The sequence below is a fragment of the Sphaerodactylus townsendi genome, linkage group LG14 (genome assembly GCF_021028975.2).
Source record: "Sphaerodactylus townsendi isolate TG3544 linkage group LG14, MPM_Stown_v2.3, whole genome shotgun sequence".
NCBI classification, from domain to species: domain Eukaryota; kingdom Metazoa; phylum Chordata; class Lepidosauria; order Squamata; family Sphaerodactylidae; genus Sphaerodactylus; species Sphaerodactylus townsendi.
Genome location: NC_059438.1, coordinates 2624841 through 2646254, shown reverse-complemented (window position 1 = coordinate 2646254; position 21414 = coordinate 2624841). Strand labels below are relative to the sequence as shown.

The window sequence follows — 21414 nt, the reverse complement described above, 5'->3', positions numbered from 1 at the left end:
CTGGCTGCTTGGTATCCTTTGATTCTCTGCTATACAGTCTATTTCCATCTCCAGTTCTTCTGTCTGTCAAGTTTCTCTAATGTATGGGTCCCATTCTTTAGCACACTCATTTTTTTTGTACTTATTCCCCTCATACATCATCCTTCTCTGCTTCCTTACCCATCGGCCAGTTCCATTACATTCCGGATTCATTTCTTCTCAGTGCTTCTTTTGTTCCTCCTTCCATCTCTCTTTCTTTTCATCCTGTCTTTTCTTCATGAAAAAGTGGATAGTATACGCACCCTAACATGAAAGTTCTTGGCTCAGTCCCTCTTTCTCAACCTGCTCCACAGGGAAGAGGATTAAATAGAGGAGGGAAGAATGTGTAACCCACTTTGAGTCTTCATTGGAAAATGGCTCCTTTCCTTGGCTTGTCCTGTCTGGCCAAGAGCCTTTGAAGTCAGCTTGGATACGGAATGCCCCAGTTTAGTTACTACTGGGTGCTAGGCAGAGTATATATATATTAAACCCTTTCTTCATGGCCTTGGACCAGCATAGCACTGTCTGTCCTACTGTACTCACCATAATAGCTTCACTCATCGGAGCAAAACTTTCTGAAAATGGGCAAGATCAACAGTTGTCCATATGCATGAATTTTCTATTGTGGCTCCTACGTTCTGAAATAGCCTGCTTGAGGAGATTAGGAAGGCTTCCATATTTCTATCATTCCACAAATTTTGTAAAACAGAATTGTTCAGGAGGGCATTTTTATAACAGGAATAGGGATGTAGTATAATGGAATGGTTCAAGAGAACACTTTTATGGCGAGGACAGGATTTCCTTCCAGTGTTCATTATATGCATTATCTTTCTCTTATATTGCCCTCTATTTTGAAATTCCATTTTCCACACAGTTCAAAATATATCACAACTGATACTCCTTTACATTATCTCTTAGTTTTTTAAAACCCTAGTCCTATTGCATTTCTTATTGGATGAGTCGTGGTGTTTGAGGGCGCTGTTATAAAATGTGTTCTCAACCTTGAGTGAAAGGTAGGCTATAAATAAAGTAAATAAATTAACAGGAACATAAACTCCTAATCTTTAGTCTTCAGGCTCTCTGTTACTACCTCTGTCATTAATCCTGTCCCTCAAAACCCATAGCAACAACAATACCCATGTTCTGAAGTTCTGGGCGAGACCTTTCATGCAAAACTGTACTTTTGCTAATGTCTGTCAGTTTTCTATTCCTGACCCATCCTCCACTGCTGTTAAAATGCTGATGAACACTGGATCATATGACAGCCCACTCAGCCGGTGCCTTGAAAACTGACAGATGGAAGACAACAGGCAGTTGCTGGTGCATGATGTGTGTGTATTTGTGTGTGTGTGTGCATGCGTATAAGATTGGATATGTTGACACACAGCAACAAGTAAAGCAATAGCAAAACAGGAGACATTCTGTGAGACCCCTTCTGAAATTTCAGCCTGGGAGGAAGGTCAGGATCCAAGTGGGACAGAGAATCATCCTTCCGATTTTGTGAAGCATGGATCTTCACTTCACTTCCGTACACTTTAAGCTTCTCTCCGGCATTAAGTTGCAGCTGACTTATGAAAACCTTTTGTTCTTCAGGCAAGAGACATTCAGAGCTGCTTTGCCATCATCTGCTTCTGCATCACTACTCTGGGCTTCCTTGATGTCTCCCACCTAATTACTAACCAGGGCTGACCTTTCTTAGCTTCCCAAGATCTGATGAGATTGGGTCCGCCTGGACAATTCCGGCCAGAGCTCCATTTTTTTTTAAAAAAAGATAATACTCTGGTTAGTGTTGTAGCTTTCCCTGCAATTGGTTCAACTGTAGCATTCTTTCATTCTTATTTAACACAGCTGCTTGAGAATTTGTCTCCCAATAAGGCCATCAATTACTGTTGGGACATATGAAGAACTGCAGGGAGGTAAATTTAAAAAAAGGAAGTTCCCCCGCATGCATGAAAACAACACTTTATTTGTGTAGTGCTGTGAGTAACCTCCCACTGATACAGCCCTAAGCTTCAGAAGTCTACTGGTAAAATACTGTTATGTGGTCACTGAAATCTGAAGTGGGCTGAACAGGAAGCTGATGGTGTAGCTCTGAACCAAAGCAATCATGTGAGCAGATGCACATTTCACAAATGTAAACTCATATACACACACTCCCAATGTTGTAGATAGTTCTGTGTGAAAACAGGACACGTGATCAAGGAAATTACAAGCTGTTGGAATTGAACAGGCCCATTTTTCCTCTCCCTGTGCATTTTCTTTTGTCCCTTCCAAATTAAATCGTGATCACCTGCCCTTAACAGTCCATGGCTTGTAAAAGTGGGCAAGTGAGCATGCTCATTGCTCTTCAGGCCTTTGAATGGACCTTATTTTTATCTAGATGTTAATATTATGTGCATATCTATCCTCCCAATCAATGTGGGACCATCAAGTTTGCAATGAGGAGGAATGATGATAGGCTGATGAGTAATAAGTTAGAATGTTAACGTCAATCTCAGCTAAAATTTCATCTGTGCTCAGAATAAATGAATGGATAGTGATCTTGTTTTGAGCATGGGCAATGTGCCCTCATCAGGTTTGTAATGCAGCCTGATCCCAGGCCTATGGCCTGAACAGCTACAATTCTCATATTACCAAGTATTTAAGAAGAAAGATAGTTGAGGCATACAGGATAGTTGAATTTAGAATGATTTTCAGAGCCAGGGTGAAGTAGTGACTAGCTTGGGCTGGGATCTGATAGATTGCACTCTGCCTTGGGTAATCTTGGGTCAGTCAAACACTCATAGCCAAACATACTTTATAGAGATATTGCAATGATAAAACAGAGGAGAGAACAACAACATAAGCAATTCTGCATCCCAACTGGGAAGAAAAGTGAGGTATAAATCAAGTAACTAAATACGGTATATTTCCAATCAGCTTGCTAGGATCTCATTCTTCAATGACCAGATGGAAGGTTTACATTTTATTTTTGTTTCATGGTAACTGGGTAACTAGAAGAGGCCAGAGTTGTAGAACCAACCGCACAAAGGTTAAACAAATGTGGATTGTTCATAACAATCAAATCTTGGCACAACCAGGGTCTTGTACAGCCCTACGATAAGACACAAGTCCTAAAATCTATTGTCAGGTAAGCTGCTTTGGGTAACTGATGAATTTAATGCCAAACACCCATGAGGCAGAAGAATAGCTGGATTAACAACTGTAGTGTCATGCTGTCAGCTGCTGTTTATTTAAATTAAAATGTCACTACCCAGAAATAAATTAGGTAGCTACAAAGCTGTGGATTTCCATCACTCAGTGTCTTCACAAGCTGGATAATATAAACTATTCTGTTTCATTTGTATAGCACTGCTTCCTAGGAGATTAGGTCCTGTTTATTTCATTCAACCTCACCCAAATTTGGTTGTTGTTTTTTTTTATTTATGGATGAGGCAAATTTTGTGGATTCAGAATCAGAGGATAAAGCCAAAATATGTCAGGAAAGGGACTCAGCGGTAGACCACAAAGTCTTTGTGTGCATAGTCTCAGATGCAATCTACGGCATCTTCAGTTAAAAAGATCTTAGCTTGCAAGAATGATTTATCTCTGACTGAAACCCTGGAGAGCCGCTTCCAGCCAGGGGTGGTGGTAGGAGGGGGGTGGGAACTGAGTTAAATTATACAATAGTCTGACTCATCACATGACTGAGCCATACATCTGTGGTCTTTCTACATGAAACCTATACCTTTTGCCAATTTTTTCCTTCCTTATCTTTCCCTTGCCCAAACAGCATCATTTAATTATCCTTATTAAAAACCTGTGGATTACTGAGATCCCTCCAATTGTGTTGAACAGGAAGCAAGTTAAGAAACTCTACAGACCTAGAAGGCTGACAACTGACTTTTCTGGCAATGATGCCACAAGGCATGTGCAAAGTATGGGACCGTTATATTACGGAAAGGGTTATATCGTTATATGCCTGATTTTAGCTAACCAAGACCCTATGTTCTTCTGTTCCCATCCGATGACACTGCTAATTTGGTTTATTGTGCCACCTGTTATACCCATACCACTTGTGAAAACAGGATATCTTTGGACAGACTTCCCACTATTTTTTGTTTAAATGGCAGCTCTGTGGAAAGGCCATTTGGATCAAGCTAATGGCATATTGCAGCCTAAATAGCCCAGCCTAGTTTGAACTTGCCAGACTTTGGAAACTAAGTAGGGTTGACCATTGTTAATCTTTGGATGAGAGCCCATCATGGAGGTCCAGATTTGCTACCCAGAGGGACAAATGCTGATCTCTTGCCTTGAAAACTCCATATGTTATTACAGAAATTGCATAGGGGTGCATGGCCTTGGAAGATCAGTCACAAGCTTGAGTACCCCGTTTGTTTGTGTATTATTACATATTATTATTATTATTACATACATACATACATATTATTGTGTAATATGTGTGTATGTGTATTATTATTATTATTATTATTATTATTATTATTATTATTATTATTATATATGGAGGTGTATGGAATGATATAGTATAGCCTGATTGTATCAGATCTCAGAAGCTAAGCAGGGTTGGTAAGTGAATGGAAGACTCCCAAGAAAGACTCTGCAGAAGAAGCCAATGACAATCAACTTCTACGTCTTACTTGCCTTGAAAGCGCCTTGCTAGGGTTGCCATAAGTTTGCTGTGAGTTGGTGGCACTTTACACACACACAAGGCCTGCACATACATCACCTCAATAATCCTAAGAATCCAGTAAGGTAGGCTCTAGAGATCTTTATTTCTGGGTTACCAAGAAAATTACTGATGAGAACAGTGTTGAGAACACTGGAGGGTTTTTTTTAATGATTTCTTGGCAAGAAATTTAGGTTTTCTTTTCCCCTACCAGTTTATTAAAGATGATGTCTGTTTCTGCATACATATGCTGTTGCAATGGAGCAAAAACAATATAAATACTTCATAACAGAAACAAACCAAAGAAAAAGCAGAAGATGGCTGTTTATATTCACATATGGCTTGGATTAGCTCCTATAAATTGGTGTGCTGGATTTTTTTTTAAAATAGCACAAGGGAACATAATAAACCCTCAGTTTATATTTCCTATTTTCATGTGTTAAATTGTTATTTATTTTATCACAAGCATCTGTCCCCCCGGATACACATTGAACACTAAAATGCAGCAGAATATGCCAGACTAAATAGGTAAACAGAAAGATGTAGCAAAACTATACTATTTGAAACACAGTATTGTTTGGAATATTTAGATGAAACAAAAGCTCATGCGGACAGCAGAAATAGTAGAGGATGTGGTTGTCAGTATTTGTCTGCCAAATGTAAACAGATAGTTTGTGAACAGCAAGTATACCTGATGCTGACCCAGATGGCCCAGGCAAGCCCAGTCTCAGATCTTGGAAGCTAAGCAGGGTGGATCCTAGTTCATACTTGGGTGAGAAGCCCCCAAGAAAGCCCAGGGTTGCTACCTAGAGGCAGGAAATGGCAAACCTCCTCTATTTGTCTCTTACAAGGTCACTACCATATGTCAGGTTTCACTTAATGTCACTTTACACCCAGGTACACCTGAGTTATTAACTGGGACGTGTGCATAGTTTGAACGTATCTGTGTTATATTTTACATGTGGCGCAGGAGGTTAAGAGCTCGTGTATCTAATCTGGAGGAACCGGGTTTGATTCCCAGCTCTGCTTCCTGAGCTGTGGAGGCTTATCTGGGGAATTCAGATTAGCCTGTACACTCCCACACATGCCAGCTGGGTGACCTTGGGCTAGTCACAGCTTCTCGAACTACTCTCAGCTCCCACCCTAATACCTCACAGGGTGTTTGTTGTGAGGGGGGAAGGGCAAGGAGATTGTAAGCCCCTTTGAGTCTCCTGCAGGAGAGAAAGGGGGGATATAAATCCAAACTCTTCTTCTTCTTCTACATATGATATCTCCATGCCTATCTAGGAATATGAACAGTTGGGCAGGATGAATGAGATTATACCTTCTGACAATAATCCACAGTCCACGGAAGATCGTAATAGAATTTATAAGGTCCCCTCATCGCATGAAGAGCCTCGCACACCTGTTGTGTGAGCACTCATTCTGTTCAAATATTTGGAAGAATGGGTAGGATCCAATCAGATTTTCTGCTGGTGAAGAAGAAAAGGTTCCCTTCAACCACCAAAAATAGAGCTATGCTGTGAATCATGGACCAGGACGGGCTTATCCACATTGTGGGCTGGGGACTGTAGGCTGTAGTGAGCAAGGAACTGGGTGAGATTGAGTGAAAAAAACCCTAGCTGGATCCAACTTAATGGCCTTTTATTTATTTATTTATTTATTTTTCAGATTTTTAGACCGCCCCATCCCCTAGGGGCTCTGGGCGGTGTACAACAAGATAACCATTGTATACAGATAAAAACAGTTAAAACCTTTAAAAGCAGCAGTAGATAAAGGACTAAAAAGAATAATTAAATTAATTTGTAATTTATAGTCATAGTCGTGTCCCACTTTTCTATCTTGATAATCCTAAATATATTGTACAAACGAAAGTAATATCTAATGGGGAAATTTACAACTTACTGAATGGCAGAGAAGGGGAAATTGTTTTAGACAACTGCAGGATCTACAACATCAGAGATACTTACTTTTCCCGATTTCCCATTCTCACACAAATATGCTTGATCCCCCGACGCCAGTTCAGGAGCATTGTCGTTAACATCGAGGACTTTGATAGCAACAGGCACACGGGATATTTGACTGGGGTTTCCTAAGGGAAGAAAAACACAGTGGGGGAAAAAAAGAAAGAGGTAAGCATACTTCATTTCATTCCAGTGACCTGAACAACCTGAGGTAGATAGACACTCATGCAGAAAGCTTTCTGTGCCTTTTCTCCTCCTGATAATTGGGTTGTTTTATCCAGTGGTAGAATGGGGTGGGGGTGGGTGGGATAAAGGCCAACAGGCGGCATTTCACAACAGGGAAGACAACAAATAAATCCCTACTGCAAACAGCGTTTGCTGGAGATTAGCTTGATGAAAACCTTCTTGAACTAAATGGGCAGATTTTTCGTCCTGATGAAGTTTGTATTATTTTATTGATAAAGGACATTCTACTTGAGGATTGGAAGCTGTAAACAACCAGGATTTCTTTATTTGCTTATCTCTGCCATTTTACTCTATTAGCTGGCCTGACTGCTCATCTATTATTTCAGTCTGGCAAAAAAAAAATCAAGGGGAAAAAACCCTCCTCCAACAGAGGCATTCTAATCAGTTTTTTATAGGAAAGGTGAAAAGCACAGTTGATAGAGGGGAAAAAAAGATGCCTTTTTATGCAGAAGCAAGTCCTAGGCCATTTCCGCACTGCCGTAAGGGCGCCTCCACGCCGGCAGGAATTCCGCCTGCATGGAGGCGGAGGCCGTTCGCATGCAGGCATGCGGACGGCCTCTGGAGAGGCCGGCAGATGACGTGGCGAGGCGGCTCCGCGATGGAGTCGCCTCTTCCCTTCTACTCCCTTTCCCAGCATGTACCTCTACGTTAACCGCCACCCCTTTCGCTGGCCTCCTCAGCCCGCCGCCCACGCTTGCCCTCCGACCTCCAGGGGTGGGAGGACAGCGAAGGAAGGGACTTAGGAAGAGCCAGCAGGTAACGGCGACACGAGAGGTACTATGGGAAAGGGAAGGGGAAGCTGCGTGTTCCCGGTGGCCTTGCCGTTCGCACCAAGCGCCAGCCGGGAAAAGACGCTTTCCCCTCAACAACAACCCTTTAAAGGGTTGTTTGTTTAGAAGCGACCTGATAGCGCCGCCACTGGGGGAGGGCAGCGCAGTCAGGGTCGGCGCCAAGCTGCTCGTTTACAGCTTAGCAGCAAGCGCCCTGTAAGCAAACGGCGGCCTGGGGGCGGCGTTTTTACCGCCCCCAGGCCATCGTTTTTGGCCCGTGCGGAAAGGGCCCTAGTTTGTTCAGCAGAATAAGTTGCCCAGTCACCATGTCCTGAGTTGCATGCCACAGTCAGATTGCAAGCCAGAGTTGACCATACATTAATTTATAATTTATCATTATTGTATGTTTTTTAAAAGAGAGGAAAAATGATAATTTTAGACTCTGGAATGAATGGTCATGAGTGCATGCCTTTAGAAGCAAATGCACACATCATGTGTGAAAATGAATGTTTGGAATATATCCATCTGAGCTCACAAGTAGGGGCCCAGGACTTCTGGCCCAAAGTATGGCTGTGATGGTACCCATCAGCTTGAGGACCTTTGCCATTTAAGCAATTTGTCCAATTAGTTTCAAACTGTGCAATAATTAACTCATTCCTCAGAAGCTTACCAGAGTTTCCTGAAATCAATAAAAGCAGACAGACGTCCTAGCAAGATCATTCCTGATCTTCCTGTGTTGGGCATGTGCTCTAAAGTGCTCTGCATTATGCCAGGGAAGAGTGAGCAGATTTGTGAAACCAGGATTCAACTTAGGCCCCTCCTGCACATGTAGAATAATGCACTTTCAATGCACTATGAAGCTGGATTTTACTGTGTGGAATAACAAAACCCACTTTCAAACAATTGTGAATGTGGATTGCATGTGCATGATTCTGCATGTGCGGAAGGGGCCTTAGGCTGTTTCCACACAGGTGGAAAACAGTGCCCTAGGGGTGGTTAAAACACCATCCCTGGGGCACTGTTCACACAGCAGGTGCTGTTGCATCACAGCAGCACCACGTTGGGCCCACCCAAGCGGCGTGAAGATGCCACTTTTAAACCTCGCTCCCTGAGTGAGGTTTTTAAAAGCAGCATCTTTCTGCAGCACTGGCATGAGGCCGCCGCTTTTGGCCCCTCTAGTATCTGCGAGGGACTTACCTTGCCTTCTTCTGCAGCTCTGGGCGGCTGGACCTCCGGGTCGGAGGGCAGCGTGGGCGTGTCTTTCCATCTGCCCGGAGCTGCAGAGGAAGGCAAGGTAAGTCCAGCGCAGACACCCTGGGTGGCTCAGTGTGGAGCCACCTCTGCGGGCAGTGGCGGCGTTGGGACTGGCCGCATGGGACCATGCAAATGGTCCCAATGCTCCACTGGCTACATTTATGCCGGTGGGAAGCTGCTGCCTCTGGCTGTGTGGAAACAGCCTAAGATAATGATTCAAATTTGAGTTTCCCTCAATAAATGCCAGTCCTAGGATGGAGGATCAGGGGGAAGGCCTCAGCTTTCCCATCTTGTTTGTTGGACACTGCACCAAACAAGATCCTGGACTAGTTTGATCCCATTAAGCTCTATTATTGCCCCTGTGACCTCTTCCTTTCTAGTTCCAAACAGTTTTGAAAGACACCAAGAGCAACTGAAACTTACTACATCCTTTTGCTTTTCTCTCCTGAGGAACTCAAGTAATTCTTTCCCTCAAGAGCCTGACCATGACAAAGAATGAGAACTGAGCACAGGGTAAACACAATCCGTCTTCAAATTTCACAATTTATCACTTGAGTTATACAATGAATTATTTTTGCTGGAATTTTTAACATGGAACAACAATGCTCTTCTCTTGGGTGTAGCAGAGATGCTGTTGCACACATACTGTGAATTCCAAACATTTCAAACACATCTTATTTAAATGAACTTCATAAAGGGGGAGGAGGGAAGGGTGTGAACAATGGAGGCACTGAATTCTCAGAGCCAAGTGTCACATTTAAACACTAAAGAGTTCCTTTTATCTAAATTAATGAAATGATGGAAGTTCAACTTTTATAGACATTACAGAGGCATGTAATTAATTAGATAAGCTTCTGAAGAAATTATTCATGCCTCTTGTGACTGGCCCCAAAATGTTTGTCTTTCATGTGAAAAATAAACATTCAACCTAAAGTTATTAGAAATAGAAATTTCATGATAATTTTTTAAAAATTACTAAACACCAGAGAACAGCCCACCGAGTTTGAAAATATCCAATGAGACTATATCCCTAGATGATTAACCATGTACATTATAAAACAATGAAAATGAGTTTTGTTTCATTTAGACAGTTATCATACAGAGCTGCAAATGGGGCAAGCAAATATTCCCCGATTTCATTTCTTTTTGTACCTGTCTTTTGTATTTGCCAGTGGTTTCAGTCCTTTGCTTTTCAGTGAGGTTCTACAGATTGGTTTGTATTTCCCATGAAGTTTATGCACACAAACAACATGTTTCGTGTCTATGTACAAATAGTAGGCTATGTGCTAACTGATGATGCAGTGGTACTTAAATAAAAACTGCTCATTATAAGAGGGAAATTTGGTGCAAATGCACAGAAACAGAAGATTCCTGATCAACAGAGAAAATGTACCTGTGGATCTGGGCACATAGAAACATGTGCACCTCCATATGTGTGTGTGTGTGTGAGCGCGCACATGTGTGGATGGTATTTTCATTCCACCTGCATAAATTCCCAGGCCACATTGAACATTGAATCCTGACATAACATACAATGCAGCCACGTTCTGTGTAGCTGCACTTTAAGTACATCACAGGATGATCCATGCAATAAACTAAGCTCAGTTATTTGATTTGACAGCTATAGCCTTCAAACTACCAGTTGTATTGTTTATTATGTCCGTCCCCCTTTTATGGTTTTCAAAGTTTTTATTTTTCTTTAGTATTTATAAACTTATAAGTGCTGTCCTCTTAGCAACGGAGAACGCTGTAGTTTCATCCACTTTCAAGTAACTGTGTAGAATTTATCACCTATGGTTGTCAGCCTCCAATTGCGGCCTCAAGATGTCCTGGAATTATGGTTGATCCCCAGACGACACAGATCAGTTCTCCTGCAGAAAATGACTGCTTTGGAGGGTGCACTCCAAGGTCCCTTCTGCACAGCAAAATCTGAGTTGGTTACAGCCGGGATTAATTAACCCTTTTCTCAGGAACTTACCTCCCTCCAATGCAGCTAGGCAGACAGGCACACAAGCTTCCCCAGAGCCTTGCTGGAGCCAATAATGCCGGTGTGGATCTGCAGATAGGAGCCCGGAGGGTAAGAACACCTCCCCCCACCCCCAGCACATAACGTGCTTTGAAGCCACGGCCGTTCACTCAGCCCTGGCTGCAAGGCAAGGTAAAACAAAAGAATCACACATAGTGCGATTTTTGTAAAGCCCGGGGGGGGGGGGAACGTGGAGTGGATCCGCATTAGGATTGGGATCTGTGTGAAGTCCCCCCCCCCACCAACCCGGGGTGTTTTTTTTAACCAGTGTTATCCCAGTTTAATTGGCACATCCAGAAAGGGCCTAAGGCATTGTACTCTGCTGAAGTTATTCTGCTTTCCAAACTCTACCTTTCCCAGGTTCCACTCCCAAATAGCCAGGAACTCTCCAACCTGGAGCAGGCAACTGCATTTATCACGCATTTGTACCCTGAGCCAGTATAAAAAAGATCATCATGGTTTTTGCTTTTCTGATCAGGAACGGCAGCTGTCAGTCAGTTGTGTACTGCTTTCACGTTCCCATCTGCATTCTTATCCAGTGGAGCCACACATGGATACTTTTTACTGGTGAGTATATCCAGATGAAGGCATATAGAGGCAGTCTCCAATTTCCCATAATCTACTAGTCTGTACCGTATGCCTACTTGCTTTTTGGTCATTGCAATATAGTTGCAACATTACTATTTCTATGCAGTACACATTTCTCAAGATAGTATCTGGGGGGATCTAACAAGATAACCCCTCTGTGTGATAACTTGATTTTATTCTGTTTTTATACTTTTTTATGTTGCCCTTTCCCTTACAAATCTTTAATCTGAAAAAAAAGGTAACTGCTACAATACTCATTTGTAGAAATACATTATCCTATGACAAGTTTGGTGATAAAAGAAGGTAAGGCTGAGGTGGTTTATACGGGTGGAATATTTAAAAGAGAAAAGCTGCAGTACTGAAAATATGATTCTTAACTGGTAGAATTATTCTGTTCGCAACCAAAATCACCCACCTAATTGCAATGCAAAGTCTTCTGAAGACAAGGCTATACCAGATGCTGGAAATCTTGTGATTGGACCACTCAGAAAGCTTTTTAAAAGAGCAATTAACACACAAGCAGAATCTGATTTCGGTGTCAATCCCTGCAAAGAGTGGGCAGGGGGAGAGGGTCTCAATCCCTCCCCCTCCCATGGCAATCTTCATTATTGGCTTTGATGGGGGATTGACCCAGAAGGATTAAAATCCCAAAGTGTGAGGAAACATCAGGTTTCCCTGCTCTCGTTACCCGTGGGGCTTCCAAAATCAGCAGCACCGTAAGTGTAAGTGCATCTGTACAGAAATCTCTGCCACAAAGGAAATGTTTGCTCACTGCACAGCAGAGAAGCAGTGTATAATCAACCTCAGATTGGGTCCACAGACTGTGAGGTAGAAGTTGTGTTGGTTAAAACTTGCCTTTGCTCCATTGTTTTCAAGCTGAAATAGCTTCAAGGAATCACTACTTGTTCTATTAGGTTTGATTGTTTTTACATTTTAATATCTGGTATTTCAACCTGCCATGGGGATCATGTTGGAAGAATATAAGTTTTAATATAAGTAATGAAAACAACATGTTTCTCCTAGAATTGCGGACATAGGTTTTGCTTAGGGAGAAGCAGTGGTGTAGGAGGTTAAGAGCAGGTGCACTCTGATCTGGAGGAACTGGGTTTGATTCCCAGCTCTGCCTCTTGAGTTGTGGAGGATTATCTGGGGAATTCAGATTAGCCTGTGCACTCCCACACACGCCAGCTGGGTGACCTTGGCTAGTCAAAGCTTTTTGGAGCTCTCTCAGCCCCACCCACCTTACAGGGTGTTGTTGTGAGGGGGGAAGGGCAAGGAGATTGTAAGCCCCTTTGAGTCTCCTATAGGAGAGAAAGGGGGGATATAAATCCAAACAATTCTTCTTCTCTTCTTAGGAGGAACTAACATACTTTACCAGGGCTCCAGGGAACTAAGGCTAGAAGATAACAGGGATTTCAGAAATAAAATAGATTTTTCATTCATATCATAAAACTGTATGGGGAGGACAAGAATGGGGATGGTATCCCTGGCCTATGATACACTTTTGGTCTTCCCTGCAGTGAGTGTACATTCCCTTCAGGGCAGAGTTTTCTTTACAGATACCTTTCCCCCCTGCCCAAACTCACTGAGCTGAAAATCCAATAAGTCCTGCAGTTTCCAAGAGCAGACAAACTACAGATCTTTCCTTGCCTCTGCAGGGAAAGTGAAGGAGACCACTTGTTCATTCTGCTTGCTTTGTCCTTTTGGCTCCTCTCCACTTCCCCCCACCCATGCACAAGTAGTTTCACCCACTCTCAAGCAGGCATTTCCAGGGGAGCAACGGGTCTTCTTTAAAACACACACACACACACACACACACACACACACACACACACACACACACACACACACACACACACACACACACACACACACACACATAAACACACTTATGTTCTATCACAGGAGTAATAGAACAATAAATCACCAAAAATAAATAAATAAAAAGAGGGCAAAAAAAAGGCAGCAATGAACCTAATGTCCTGGAGTGATACAGAAGCAGGAACAAGCAAAATGGCAGCTAGGATCAGAGCAAGCAGTGGGACATCTCCTTGTTGTAAGCAGTGAAATGCAGGGAGACCTCACTGTGGAGCAAACAGCCTCAGTGTAAGAACAACAACTATAATGGGTTCATATTACAAGTTTGCACCAGGCCTGGAGAAATGATGTTTGGACCTTACCAAGGTCACTCATGTGACCAGTCCAGGAAGCTTTGTCCTCATTCAGAATAAGCTTCCAGGGATTTCAGCACATCGGTAAATCTGATTAGCTGATTAGTCATTTTGATGCCACCCTATTCTCTATGTGATATCTGACTGATCGGGAACATTTGAGGAAGGAGAAAATTGTTAGTGAAGCTGTAGCAGATCAGGAACGCAACAGGTTACATCTCACTAGCTTTACTGTGAGAGAAAAGGAAGGAGGTCAGAAAGACCACATCGGACCATTAGACCATTTGAGATCAAAAATATTGCATGAGAGATCATGAGACCTGCTTGTACAAAAAGCACGTTAACCAAGGAATGTCCTCAGGAGAGCAATTGGGTAAGATTGACTGAATCCAACCCAACAGTTGGGTGGCCTCAATGCCACTTGCCTTTGCTGTATACCTTCAAAACAGGCAGACATTTTCTAAATATAGTTACTTACTCTGCCAGCATTTCTATTTAAATATATTCAAAATAAGCAGAGAATGCATAAAGACATTGCTTACTCAGTCTCTCCCAGAAAAGCTTTGAGCAAACTATTTTTAATGCAACTTCTCTCTTCCTCTTCGCGTAATTAAGTTGAGTATTGCACTGCTTTGCAGCTTGTTCCTGAGTCATAACTAATAGTTACAGTGTAATTACTTTTGAACCTCTGTGAATTGAGCAATCCGTTTGATTATTGCCCAACAGATCGGCTGAACAGTAATGAGGGCATCACACTCCTAGTTTGGCATAATTCCCTCTCTGATTGCCGAGACAGTCATGTCTCCTGAGACTGGGCTTGCAATTTTCACCACAGTGAGTTTCCACTCCATGGAACATCTAACTCAGTGCAATAATAAATGCAATGATATCTGTGTGAGCAAACAACTCAAAGTGAACAACAAAAAAGTTCAGTTAACTTGTGATGTTGGTGTTTTGTTGGACTGCCTCACATCTTTGGTCCCAAAAAGAAGCTGCAGTTCCCCCCTCCCCCGCACACACACACTCAGATGGAAGTTGTGCTAGTGGTGCCAGATATTTGAACCCCTGGCCCTCACTGCTGCTCTGTGGAGCACTGGGAGCTAAATGGGCAAAACGATCAGTGTCACATCTGCATTAACTCAGAAACGACATCACTGCCTTGGGGCAATGCTCTAGAATGCACCCAAAACTCTATGGTAAAACCCTTTGGAGTGAATCTTAAAGCGTTGCCCCATTGCAATTATGCCATTTCTGGGTTTGCATTGGAAGTGCCATCAAGGAGTAAGTGCAACAGCAAACATCCTGACATCCTGATCCCCACATCTCCCAGGGGGTGCAATTGCTTTTAAGGCAACTCTCGGCTATGCTGGTCTAGAAAGGGGATTTAATTCTTTGCCACACAATGTTTCCCTGATTAAAACTGATCAAAACTGATCAAAAGACTGATAAATTGAGACAAGGGGTACGAGGAAGAAGAGGAAGCAAAGAGAAGGGTGAATGGGATGGCTGCTTTTGCAAGTTCCTTTAACTTGCAACTTGTGTATATCTAGTTCAGGGTTCCCCAAACTTTTTAAACAGGGGGCCAGTTCACTGTCCCTCAGCCTGTTGGAGGGCTGGACTAAAAAAAACTATTAACAAATTCCTATGCACAAATGATTGTAAAATGTTTGATTTCACCTTTCAGCCTTTCTGTCATGGTCTATTTTTAGAACAGTGACCAAAATATGTCAAGTACAAGGTGGGCTCCAAATATTGTCGGGGAGGCTGTGGAATACCTTCCCCTGTAAAAAAAAAGCAGAACTTTCCCAATGAAGCATTCCATCTAACCCAGGATCAGGTATCTTCCTGGGTTCTTCCTCCCTAGCAGCCAGCGAGCGATTCACCAGCCTGGCTGATGCCAATGGGAGTGAGGCGGAACAGAAAGCCTGAGAGCAACACATGGAGTAGCCGAGAGGGAAGGGCGGAGCAGGAGTTGTCATGTGTAAGGTTTCCAACTCTGGGTCAGAAAATTCATGGAGATTTGGGGGTGCCATCATGTAATTGCAATCAACAGCCGTTGGGGCCGGTTCCTCCTCTCCCTCGAGCCCTCACTGCACATGAATGGAGCCATCACCGCCATGCCTGGCGGGCCAGATAAATGCCTTCAGGGGGCCACATTTGGCCCCCGGGCCGTAGTTTGGGGACCCCTGATCTAGTTCTACAAACTGTGGACCTACAAGGAATTACAAAAACAAGTGATGGGATCTATGTGACTTAAATATTTCTCTAAAGGATAATTCCCTAAAGCTCCGAAGTAACTTCTCCTCCTCACTGACCCAATCAAATTCAGGAACATATGAAGACTTTCTGTAGTTGTGGAACCTTTCTGCCTCCACTCCCAACCCCTTTCAATTAGGAGTGACTTTTTTTAAAAAAAATGGTGAAACCATCAACTGCACTGAAGATTTCCTAACACTGTATCTAAATTGTTCACAGCCACCCATCTGGTATACCTTTGAAAAGCTCATCAGTATTCCAATTTAAAGGTTATAAAAACAGAATATTAAGCTCTGTTGTCCCTAAAATATTAGACTTGGATCTGGGAGAATTATATTAAAATTTGTAGCCAATATATGAAGAATAAACAAGGAGGAATGAACAGTGGGGTTTTCTTCCCTTTTTCCTAGATGAAACAAGATGGCAAATATGGTTTTAAAGAAAAAAACACATTAAGGATGTCTCTTTCAATGAGTCGCATGAAGAATATGGTACATTTGCCACTTTGAAATATTACTGTCTGCAGTGTGGCCATGTTTGTCTATGGAAATGAGTGTGTTCCGTCATCCCATTTTCTGTACTTTGATAACTCTGAAGGCCATTTGATTGCCACCCTCTTTTACATGTCTTCTTTGGAAAGTCTAAACCTCAGTTAAGTTGCTGCTGTCCTCACAACAGACACCTTGTTAGATAGGTGGGTCTGAGTGAGTTCTGGCCCAAGGTCACCCAAAAAGCTTAATGTGGAGGAGTGGGGAATCAAACCCAGCCCTCCATACTAGAGTCCACTGTTCTTAACCACTTTCATTTGCGGCTGTGTACACCTAATTTGCATCTACCAATGGAACAGGTTTTCCTGATACATTTATCTGTTTGGAACGATACCAACGTAATATTTGTGAATGAGATGTCCTCTGCTTTGTAAGCACATACTGAATTTGGAAATTCAGAGCTCAGGAGAAATGTTATTTCTCCCAAGTGATTTTGAAGCTCTCCCTTTCATTTCTCCGGTGCTTGCCGCCCACCATTTCCTGCCACTTCTCTATGCTGTCCGCCATTTGCCGAAGTGTCCTATGGACATTTCCTCATCGAGCATCATGGCTGCCCACCATTTCTGTCATTGCCATTCACTAATAAATAAAGTATTGCCTGTCGATTAGGTGAATGTGTCATTTTTCTGCGTTTTTATTTCAATTTTTGTGCGAGGTATCTTCGAAGCTACGTAGACACGATATGAGAATGTTGAGTCTTCAAAGCTTTGAAGATATGACATCATGGTTTATTTGTTTGTTTTTAAGGAAAGAACCGTTGTCACCTGAAATGCTTTATTTTTCTGCCCCATGCAGGCAAAACCAAAAAGCCAAAACAGTTCTTTTCAAAACGTTTGCACAGTATTTTAAATGGGTTGTACGGAACAGCCAGCGTGATGTCAAGAAGAAAAGACTGACTTTCATTTCGATTCTGCGGAGCTCTAAGCAGGGTACTGCCTTCTGTCATCAGTTCTCCACTGGAAACACGAGGTTAATAATAGCTTACCTCCTCTTAAGATTATCATGAAAAATTAGTGAAATAGGAGATGTAAAAGAATTTGTTCTGTAAGGAAATTGCTATACCATTGACAAATAGTAACAATTATTTTATGAAATGAACGTTGTCAGTGACAGATTCAAGAGTGACTCCTCATGAACTGAAGGAATGACACATTGGATTTTTTAAAACGCTTAAACAGATGTCTCAATGACACTCTGCTCCCTTCTCTCCAGGAGAAGAAATGATTGTAGTGAAATCTGCTAATGTTTAAAGGAAAATCAATTCTACAAGTTGTATGTGCGTGTGCGTGTGGAGGGAGAAATGAGCAATCCTTCATAATAATTATTGCATTAGCAGGTTTTTTTTTCAGTAAAAGAAAAAAAAACTAAGATGGAAAAGGTAAAGGAAAGAACAAATAATCTGTGACATGATAATAAATGTGCAACTGGGAAAAAATAATATCCTGGTTAATTTTGCTGTATGGCTCCTCCATTTTAAGTGGTTCTTGCGTTGTATTCCAACACAATCACATATTTCATAATTGAAAGATAACCTTTTCTTCTGTAACGGAATGAACAGCATGGCAGTTCAGTTACTGTATTTATATTCTTGGTGAACCATAAAAAGCATTTTTGGCTGGTTGACAGAAAATGGAAAACCATCCTGTAAGTTTTCAGCCTTCAGTTGAGACAATGAATTTCATAGGAATAAATGCACTGCTTTGGTACACTGTGTAACCTTGAGCAGATATTAGCTAAGCATGCTACTGAATGTTGTGGCTACAAAAATTCCTGTCTCTGAAACAGATTCTATCCACTCCTGTTTAAACCTTTCATGGCGACTGCAAGTGTTTTCAGAAAAGACGGCTGGGGCGGGTGGGCTAACTCGGGTTTTTGTCACTGTATGGACATTGGAAATCTGATTATGTGTGCTGATTTTTTAAAAAGTTGCTTCAGCCACCACAGCACAAGGATCTTCACTGCATTACCATGTGTATAAGGAGAAATATTTTTAATTAGTATATTTATTTTGAAAGGCATCCTGTCAAACAGAGCTTCGGACCAAAATGTTGAATAGTTACTATCCAGAAGCCCCAGGGGCAGGATGCAGCACCACTTTGGTACTTTCTTGACAGCGCATGGAGGCAGAAAACAATAAAGAGCCCTCCATTGAGCTCTAAGGACTTACACCACCCAAAAGGATGGCATAAGCCCATGCCCCCAGTACCAGCTTTTCAGAGGGCAAAGGCTGGAAGGAAGGTGACTAAGGTCGGCTCCACCCCACATTCCTCCCCCAGAATGGCCCCAGTCATGCTGGCTCAGTTTTTTGCGCTAGTGGGCCTGGAAACAATTGGTGGTTTTGGGGTTGGGAGGTACAGAGTTGCATGGTGCCTGGCTGCTCAGTGAGTTGCTCCTCTGCTAGTGAATCTGCCTTTTTGCACTGGCAGGGAGCAAAGGGCAAACATGATAAACCCATGCCGCTGCAGCAGTGTGCCACAACCAGAGGGGGATTTGTTCCGCACCTCAGATTGGGCAGCCAGAGTTATACATATCCTAACTTTGCATCATTTTGTTGATGGATCTGTCTCCTATGGCAGCCATTCTGTTGTTGTACTCACTGCCCTGTGAGAGAATGCCATTGCAGCTTGTAATCAACTGACACAATCCACTTTAAGCACTGTCAAAAACACAGCTGCCGTACATGGACTGGCAACTGATGGAAGTCTGGGGAAACTTGGGGTGGAGGTGATGGGCGATGATTTGACATCACTGCCGAGAAAAAAAACAACAGGTGACATTGTAACTCTCTAGGAATCACTGGAAAATCCATGGTAAAACCATATATTTCCTGGTGATTCCTAGTGAGGTATGACATTACTTCCTATTTTCCCTAAAAATAATGCTGGCTCAAGAGCAATTTATTTATTTTTATTTTTCTTCCAATGTTCTTTCAAGTAGTGTCAGGAAAAGCAGAGAGTTCCGGGGGGGGGGGTCTCCCACCAAGGAGGAGACCAGGCAAGTTTATACCGTTTTCCACAGAAAGATGACAGTAGAACTGTATATTCATCCACCAGATACTAACCTTTCTTCATTCCAGAATGCTCCCTTTGGGTCATGGTGCCTATCTGTTCTGTCCCCAAGGCACTAGAACCCAAGTTGAGCATTCTAGAACAGGGGTCTGCAAAACGCTGCTTTCAAAACCACATGCGGCTCTTTCAGCCTTATACTGCGGCTCCGCATGGCCTGGAGGTTGGAGGGTAGCGTGGGCGTGTCCCTCCAATCCTCCAGAGCAGTACTGGAAAGAAAGGTGAGTGGAGGGGCTGAACTGGAGGCGGCTTCGTGCATGAGAGTGCCGCGTTTCACGTCCCCTCCCCTCCCCTCCCCTCTCCTTCCAGTGCTGCTCTGGAGGTCGGAGGGTAATATGGGAATGTCCCTTCAGAGCAGCTGCCATCCCCCCTCAGCCATCCCCACAGATGACATCCCTCTTTTGCCCTACGGAGCTGCCTTTATGGTAAAAAACAGGCTCAACTGCCACATCAGAAATTAAAATATGACCTTATGAATCTGAAACAGAGTGAAATAGTTCTCTACTGGGTCAGGGAATCACCTGTCCCACCTTGATTACAGTCTTATTGGAATTCTATGATTCTGGTGACTCCAAAATCCCCATGTTGTTTGGACGCAGAGGAAAAGAGTGAGTTATCTGATTATGTCTACATAGAGTTGAAACTAAGGGCACTGTTTCATGGTCCATTGCCTTCTTAAAGTTAAATTCTGTCAGTATGCAACTACAGCATTTTTATTGAACCTATCTAGTAAGGAAATAAAATAATTTCGCATATTTTCTGGTTCAGCTCAAACTTTGACTGTTTGAATGTTCTGTTTAAGTCAAGGGAAGAAATTCCAGCTGCTGAACTTGTTTCATTTACAGCACAAAAGGAACAGATTTAACCCTATAAAACTAGAATTAAGTACCTAAAAGGTCATGAGATTGTTTAAGAGGTGACTAAATATAAAACTACTAAATATCAAAAACACATATGTATTTATTACAAATTAAAATCATCTACACATGTAAAAGGAGCATAATAGCCTACTTTATACATATAGTATCACAATTACAATACACAGAAGGGTTCAATGGGATGCTTTTTTGACCTTTAAAAACAGGTGCATTTTAGCCAACTAGCTTTCTTCTGTGGTCAAAAGTAGTACAGTAATACAATGTTTAAATACCAGACTACAAATTAAAATTATCTGTCTAAAAACAAAAAAAAAGGAAAAAATAATTAGCCAATTTCATACAGTATGAATAATTACTACATACAATTGCTGAGAAAGAGACATAGGCTGTTTCTGCACGGGCAGAAAACAGCACCCTAGGGATGGTAAAATCACCATCCTTGGGGCGCTGTTTGCACAGCTGCCATTGTGCTCACCCTCCCCCCACAAAATGGCATGAAAATGCTGCTTTCAAAATTCGCTCAATGAACGAGGTTTTTTTGGAAAGCAGTATCTTCCACCCGGTGCCGAGCGAACAGCACCATGTGGAAGGCGGCGTTTTCCCTCTGCACCACTTTTTTCCTGCTCTTACCTTCTCTCAGCTGCCGTCACTGTACAGAAGCCAGGCCCCCATGGCCTCCGTCCCTGGATGCATCGCCATGACCACGGGGGCATGTCTTTACAGTGATGACAGCCAAGAAGAGATAAGAGCGGGGAAAAAAGTGGCAGCCCTGTGCAAAGGTGGCCCCCCAAGACGCTGGGGCACTGGGGCTGTTCACAGAATGGCGTGCGAACGGCCCCGGGGGTGCACTGACTGCAACTTTATCTGTGCACCCTTGCTCGCCCAACCATGCAGAAAGGGCCTTACTAAAGAGTTGCTTAAATTGGCAGCCAGGACTTCCATACAAAGTCATGTCCTCTTAAAG

General features: G+C 42.7%; 1 protein-coding gene across 3 annotated transcripts in view; it reads right to left on the bottom strand.

Annotated features, from left to right (window-relative positions):
• The window catches only part of CDH8 (cadherin 8), a 260317-nt gene that overhangs the window by 36260 nt on the left and 202643 nt on the right, over positions 1-21414 (bottom strand). For all 3 annotated transcript variants that reach the window (XM_048515478.1, XM_048515479.1, XM_048515480.1), the window contains exon 9: positions 6655-6776. In XM_048515478.1, the coding sequence (XP_048371435.1) occupies positions 6655-6776 (122 nt within the window). The remainder of the gene's footprint in view (positions 1-6654; positions 6777-21414) is intronic.